Source organism: Chenopodium album, chromosome 3, assembly GCF_948465745.1.
Source record: "Chenopodium album chromosome 3, dcCheAlbu1.1, whole genome shotgun sequence".
NCBI classification, from domain to species: domain Eukaryota; kingdom Viridiplantae; phylum Streptophyta; class Magnoliopsida; order Caryophyllales; family Amaranthaceae; genus Chenopodium; species Chenopodium album.
The window spans coordinates 77335035-77343137 of NC_137836.1; the positions used below are offsets into that span (position 1 = coordinate 77335035).

General features: G+C 31.5%; 1 protein-coding gene across 2 annotated transcripts; it reads right to left on the reverse strand.

Annotated features, from left to right (window-relative positions):
* Positions 1-121: 121 nt before the first annotated feature.
* Positions 122-5860, reverse strand: LOC145617598 (transcription factor MBP1-like). 2 transcript variants are annotated; one of them, XM_081672323.1, is made up of 3 exons: positions 5556-5860; positions 4140-4541; positions 122-1916 (listed from the first exon to the last, which is right to left on the reverse strand). In XM_081672323.1, exons 2-3 carry the CDS (start codon positions 4512-4514, stop codon positions 1731-1733), a joined length of 561 nt encoding a protein of 186 aa, XP_081528449.1. In that variant the 5' UTR covers positions 4515-4541; positions 5556-5860; the 3' UTR covers positions 122-1730. The 2 variants fall into 2 exon arrangements, with proteins under 2 accessions (XP_081528449.1, XP_081528441.1); XM_081672315.1 differs by having other exon boundaries at positions 4140-4607.
* Positions 5861-8103: the final 2243 nt, after the last annotated feature.

Here is an 8103-nt window from a genome sequence, read left to right on the forward strand (position 1 = left end):
TATATATATATATATATATATATATATATATATATATATTTATATGTTATTGAAATGGATGTACCATGCGCATGGTACATCTCCCTGTACAAACTATCATTAGAGAGAATTATGTGAGAGAAGGTAAAATGAAAAGGATATTCAAATTAAAGAAATTAAATTAAAAAAGAAAGGAATTTTTGAAAAATACCATCTATAGTAGTCAATTTTTACATTATCACTTCAATTTTTTTTATTTTTTTATTTTAATTATATCATACCACCTATTTTTTTTTTTCAAAACATTAAAAACTACCACCACTTTCTTACATGACGTCATGTTAGGTTTTTATAACGGCCACCTTTTCAAAACACTAAATCACGTTCAATTTAAAAAAGTTATGTATATATTTCACTAGTAGAAAAAAAGCATTAGGCACCCCCCATATGGCACCGGTTCAGCCTAAACCGGTGCCCAAAACCGGTCTAGAATTGGGCGGGTTTTTACCAAAAGAGAAAAGGCACCTTTTCTGGGTTCTGAGTTTAATTGATTTCGAAATTGATTTTGAATTTTTTTTTTCGTTTAATTGATTTTCGAAATTGATTTTCTGGGTTCTGAGTTTAATTGATTTCGAAAATTTTGCATTTAATTGATTTCGAAAATTTTGTGGTTAATTGTGTTTCGATTTTTTTGCGTTTTGTTTGGTTATTTATTTATTACAGTAAATTATTTTGATTTTTGAGTTCGTACATGAGTTTTCTGGTTTTTTTTTTTTTTTTTGCATTTTTTTTGTGAGTTTTATTGATTTATGGGTTTTAATTGATGCAGGTGTTAATTGATGCACAACGATTCAAGACTTTGATTTTGGAATATTGTTTTTGATGTTGTAATTTTTATTTGTATTTTTCAATATCAATTTAACGTTGAATTTTATTGTATGATTATAATTCATTGTATTTTTTTATTTTTTTTTGTATTGTACAATAACAGTTTAATATATTGATATACTCCATTTCATTGTCTTTTGCACTTGTTCTAATTTATATTTTGATGTTCTAATTTATTTTAGTTGATTTAAAGGCAACAAAAAACAAAAAAAAAAAAAATATTTTGGGCAGTTTTGGCACCGGTTAACCGGTGCCAAAACCAATGAAATAAATATTTTCTTACATTTTTGGCACCGGTTAACCGGTGCCTAATTGGATATATGGCACCGGTTTTGAACCGGTGCTATAAAGGGGGTATTTGGCACCCCCCACATAGGCAGCGGTTCAAACCGGTGCCTTAGACTAGGTTTGAACTGCTGCCAAACCACTTTTTTCTACTAGTGTTTGTAATTTCAGCAAAGCTTAGCTTTATATATACTACACATTGTTATATTATAGTAACATAACTTGAGATGCGGGTCAACAAAAAATAATAATCCTTCCGATTAATCATAAAAGCCAGTTTCGTACTTTCTGTAATACGCAGTATAAATGTATAAACTTGGGAATGAAAAAAAAAGGAACTAAGAGTAGAATAATAAGAACTTACTTGAATAGGAATCTCTTGTGCAGATCTTATTAAATCGCAAGGAGTTGTACCGGCATCATTCTTCTTTTCTAGAAGATCGTTCATCTCTGCAGGCTTCATATCTTTAAGAAAATTAATTGCATGCTCAAAGCGTCCACCTTTAATTGCCAAATGCAATGGCGTGTTTCCCTCATAATCGTTATAGACAAGAACTTTTTTTACTTCTGGATCTACTTTAAGAAGGTTCATAATGGCGAATGAAGTATGATTTATTAACAGGTGAAAGAATGTCTTGCCATATATCTCGCGGGAATAGAAAAATCATTCCAAATTGATGTAATCTTTCTCTTAAAAAGGTTACATCTGCCCTTTCTGTAGCTTCACATACCTCCATTGTCATTTGTTTTTTCTCCATGATCACCTGTACGTAGCATTACGTACATGTCATCAATAATATACAAGTAAAATATAGTTCCTTGTGATTGCATATTTCATGATCTATGAAGCTCTGGTGTATATATATATATATATAATATTTTTTTTAAATTTCTGTCATTCTCTTTTCTTTCCTTTTTTTTTTCCAGCCTTTATTTTACTATTCTTTTAGTGTAATAAACTGACTAATAAAACTTTACATTTTAGGTTAATTAATTGATAAACATATTTATTCAAAAAAATTGATAAATATATATAGTTTCTCTCAGAAAAAAATTGATAAAACTTGAATTTGAAATGCTATTATCAAATTCATATAATTCCTTCAAAAAAAAAAAAAAAATCATAAACTTAATAATACAAACATAAGTTTTATTTGTTTTATCATGTAAAATAAGAAGGCTAAAAGCAAGAGTTAAAAAATAATAAAAGCATAATTTCATATTTAAAATTATACGTTTTAAAATCATCGGGGCCTAATTTAAAAATAGCACAGAGCCCCTAAATTGGTTGGGACAGCCCTGCCGGCACATGTCTACTACTTCTCTTTAATTTTGATCATGTGTTACCATACTATCCTTGCCGTTCGATGCGTGATTCAGATCTAGTTTGAGCATCCGATTTTCTCCCGCTCCGACTGCGGGGGTGTGATAAAGAATATCTGTAGAATATTCTCATCCTAGGTTTAGGATATATTTTGTATAAGATTATCTTTGATATTTGTACATATCTTATAGTTACATATTATGATTAGGTTTCTCATTGTAACCCTATAAATATTGATAAATGGAAATCACTCTAATCAAGGAGTTTATATTATCTGACAATTTTTATTTACGTAAGTCGATGTAAGTTTTTGCAAATCTTAAACTGTAAATATCTTTAATCTAACACAAGAAAAAAAATAAATTTAAAAGATTTATAATGTATTCACCCGTACGAATCAAATTAGACCCTATATGGCTATATATTTTCTTATAGATTCAGAAAAATTTAGAGGATTCACTCTCATTTTAAAAATGTCAAAAGATTTCAAATGAGAACATTATTAAGAAACGGAGAGAGTATTTCACATAAGAAATTAGAGATTCCTAATTTAAATAAAGGATTTTTTGTGAAAAACTACCTTTTATATACAACTTTTTGTGAAAAACTACCTTTTAAAAAAAATGTTGTAAATGACTACCTCTTTTTTAAAAAATGTTGTAAATGATTACCACTTGCCGGAATCTGGCCGTTGACTCACTTTTCCGGCGTTGACCACCCCATGTGGCGGCCTTTTCTCATTTTCGACCACCCTCACCCCTCCTCCATTTTCTAGTTTTCGAGCACCCCTACCCTTTCGCCGTCACCTTCCCTTCCCTTGTCCAGTTTCCGACCACCCCTACACACTTCCGATTGCCGCGCTTGTTGCCCCTCCGCCACCCTTTTCCAATTTTCGGCATCCCCCACCCCTTGCAGCGCTCCTTTCCCCTAGCCCTCCTTAACTCTTATTGCAGCCCTAGCCTCAAATAAATTATCAATTTTCGGGCACTCCCCTCCCTACCCCTACTTCCATTGAATCCGACAGCCCTTTCCTTGCCAACCCCCTTCAATTTATTACTCATCATTCCCTCGAACACCTCAAAACCATTCCCCTTTCCCTCGATTCTTGATTTCCGACCAACCCACTCAAAAACCAGATCGCCTTCCTTTCCTTTCCTTTCCTTAATTGAGGAGTTATGATGTTGTTGTTTGAGGGTCGTGGAATTGGGGAGCGATTGAGGGTTTGTGTTGGATTTGTCGGGGTGGAGGCGGTTTCAAGTGGGGTTGGGTTGGTTTTGGGATGCGTGGGGGCGGTTGTAAGGGTGTTTTGAGGTGGGTTGAGGTGTTGTGGTGGTGGGGTGGTGGCCAAGATGGCGGCATTGCTGGTGGTGCATGCATAGAAAAAAAAAGAAAAAAAAATAAAAGCCACGTGACCGGCACGTGGGTGGTCAACGCCGGAAAAGTGAGTCAACGGCCAGATTCCGGCAAGTGGTAGTCATTTACCACATTTTTAAAAAAAGAGGTAGTCATTTACAACATTTTTAAAAAAAGAGGTAGTCATTTACAACATTTTTTTTAAAAGGTAGTTTTTCACAAAAAGTTGTATATAAAAGGTAGTTTTTCACAAAAAATCCTTAAATAAAATGAAAGAATTTTAGAATCAATGACGGTTCTTAGTTCTTACCTCAAATTGTTCTTGAATCAAAGATTCAGCGGTGATTCCATCATTGTTTCTTCTAATGCTTTGTTCGGCGGAGGAATCCATTAGAGCTCGCACCATGTTATGGTTCAAATTCATTGCAGCCCAATGTAATGGCGTGTTTCCGTCTTTGTCTTGATGATTTATGAGGCCAAATAATTCTGGAATATCAAGCAAGTCTTTGGCTTCTTTGTAGCTCGGAATCGTTTTGAGAAAATGCAAGATAGTCTTGCCTGAATTATCACGAACCTCCACCGATTGCGGACAGTGATCAAGCAAGAGTCCAATGATCCGTAGAGTGTAGGTCGAGGTGATTGATGCTGCCCTATGTAGAGGAGTCGCTCCTGTTGCATCTTGCATACATGCTACACAACTCGATCTCTTTCTCTATCATTAATTTTATCATGTCAAGATATTTTGAACTTAGATCTTCTCTCTTCTTGATTGGTAAATCTAATGATTCAACAAATTATGCAAAGTAGAAAATAATCTACGTCATTTTCTAGATCGTCTACTATAAATTAGATAAATATACATTGACTCTTTCTACAAATTGAAGCATACATAGTACTTGGTTGTTTGATTATTAACATGAAATGAATCGTGCATTACCTTAATTATGAACAAGTTAAATTTCAAATGAAAATTTTATTAATATTGGTTTTGTGTAATTACATATGTAGACAAGTAATCCTCACTCTGCGTCATAATAAATTAATTAATGATGTTCAAGTGTAATGTGATATAATTTTACTTGTTATTCAGGGATGGCTTTTAATGACTTATAAAATTGTAGCTACCATGCATAATAATTCCAAATCTTAAATCCTTCATTTTCAAGCACTATGATAAAGTATAAAACATAAACTTAAAAAAAAATACAAATTGGCAATCAAATTAATTTCATCATCTTCTTTATATTAAATCATTAACTCATATTTTTTTACCCAACAATCAAGTATTTTCTATGGAGGTTGAGGCAAATACAAATTGGCGATCAAATGGATGTATAATAATGACCAAACTAAGTTTTGAAAAAAAAAAATTAAAGAACCATTCATCTTAGGGATTGTTGACCTATATATATTATAGATTTACCACGCTAAACTAATAATAATGATCACCATTAGTGTAAAAAAAAAAAAAAAGAAAAAAAAGAAAACAAATTGTGTGTTATAGTGTAAATTAAATATGTAGATGGGTTGATTATAGATATTTTATTAATCTATTTGTATTGCAAAAGTTATTTTAAATCATTAATTAATTAGTCAACTATATTAATAGTCATCATTAAGTACGTAGTATTACGGTGTAGATTAATGATTATAATGACTACCAATTTATTACGGAGTATAATCATTGCAAAAGTATTCTCTAATTTAAGATTACTTAGTAACTTACTCAGAAAATACTCTTCACTTCTGCCACTTTCTATTTCATTGTATCGTGCATCCTCCACGAAGCTTACCAGGTTGCCATCCATGGCAGCTTGGAGAAGCTTATCATCCATCACCTCCCTGTTTCCTAAGTTTCCCGTGTCTCCCATTTTGTTTTTTATTGCTCAAATGAAACAACAGTTTTTCTTTTTTTTTTTTTTTGTTCGAAAAATATTTTGTAAGAGCAACTAAAAATACAATGTCAGTTTTAATTGACTTCCTTATTAAATTGGTTTCACCTTCCCATCTTTATTTATTCTCCTAGCTAGATACCTTACTTCCTCATTTTCTTACATAATGAGTAAGATTTGTTTTTTCAAGGGATCGTAATGATTAAGAATTAATTTTTTTTTTTTTTTTTTTTTTTTTTTTGTTGGGGGGGGGGGGGCATTTAAACTTTAAAAAGCTACAAAAGTGGATGATGATAATCAGTTTTAGGATCTGCTGATGAAATCAAAAGGAAAGCAATCAACTAAATGATGATATATATTGATCATTACTCTCGTAATGATTAAGTGTATATATGTAATGAGTTAATGACTATGTCTATGGTTTATAATATTTCAGACATGGAAGGTGTAAGTTTGAATTGAAACCTCCTACTGCAACTACTAATTTATTATGGCAACGATGGCATACCCTCAAACGACAAAACTAGTTGTTTGTATGCCTTGTCCTTGGGTGCACATGTCTTGTGCACATGCCACACGCCCCCTTGCACCATCCCACACCTCAAGACTTTGGCTTTTTCACTTATCTCAATCCACTACTTAGCATTTTTTAGCATGTAAGAAGCAACGCTATCCTCATTTTCCAAAATATATGTGTTTTTAGGGAATAGGATGGGGGGGACGAATCGAAACGACATAGCAGGGCTGAATCTCAGTGGATCGTGGCAACAAGGCCACTCCGCCACTAACAATACCCCGTCGCGTATTTAAGTAACCTCATTTTAAGGTCTTTAAAAATAAATCCTCTCTTTAAGAAATACTATGTATGTTATTATTTGTCTTTCATAGCTATCAACCTTACTTAGTCACTTTTACTATATATTTTTTTTAACGCGTATTATTTTTCTCTCCTATCAACAATACTTTATATTATTAAAAATCTTTTTTTTGGACCCCACCCTATAAATTAAACTAAACTAAACTATTACTTCGCATATGGATAATTGAAGTTGTCCATCCATTTTTGCTTAACTTTCTTCTCAATGTTTCATCACTAATTTAATATCATCAGTCAACAAATTCCTTAAAGAAATTACTCATAGATATAATCTTTCTGTATTATATTTCTTATATAGTAAAACAAGTATAACATTTGAAAAAGATAAACCAAAGAGATAAAGTAGGTACCAATTCAATTAACTTATTGTACACCTATTAATTATTCTTTCTTTTTGTTGTTACTTTAAAAATTGTCTTTCACTATTTACAAATGCCAAATGCCTATCCACCTAGATGAAAAGTTTCGGAAATAAACCTCATTTACATTTAACTTTTTTTAAATTTAAAAGCTTTTAACATGACCTACCATATATATCCTATCTTTAGCTCTTTAAATATTCTTTGCCACAAAATCAATCATCGAATAATACTGCACAATGCTCACGTTTCTTCAACTTTGATCTAATGTAGTCCTTTATATACATTACTTCTACCACTTTAATTTAAAGAAGCTAAAACAAATGCTCAAAAGTAGAAGCTTATTCACTAAAAAATATATAAAAGGTGATGGACAAGGCTATAATAAAACAAGTAGTAACAATTACGAAGTTTTTAAAATGCGAGACTAAATTTTAAAACTACCTAAAAAAATTGAGGAAAATAAAAGTTAAGCTGATTTATTATTCGAGTTAGTAATTAATAATAGAACGAGAACTTTTCATTATATTGCCGCAATAACAGGTGATGGTCAGTTAAAATAATTTGTCAATTTTTAGGGTCAATCTTTTCCTATAGTTTTTTGAGTCAATTTTTCAGCAATACAACTAATGTGTACCCCGGGTTGCTAGCTTGTGTACTTAATTATGTTCGACTATTTGTATAGTTAGTGTGTGTAGTGTTTTGGGCATTGTTTCGAATGTCACTTTTTTTCTTTCTTTCTACCTCTAATTTACTTAATAATTAAAATGAATATATAATATTATGTCAAACTTGAAATATAAATAATAGTTGGTTGAGATGGTAAATGTATTACCTATATATGTATTGGAGGTTATGGGTTTAAATCTTGTTCAAAGCATACATAGCAGTATAGCACACATACTTTGAAGAGTGCCACGTGACACCGTTCCTTTAAAAGGAATGCCTTTTAATATATAGTATAGATTATAAATGATCTAATCCAAAAATTCTAAAGAATTGAGCTGACGGATAATTCAAGGATAATATGGAACAAAACTATTTTGGTAGTATGATAGATGTCCAAATAGTTTTTATTTCATGATGAGAGATGAATATATATGCCATAATAATAAAATAAATTTTAATGTATTTATCTAAGAGGGA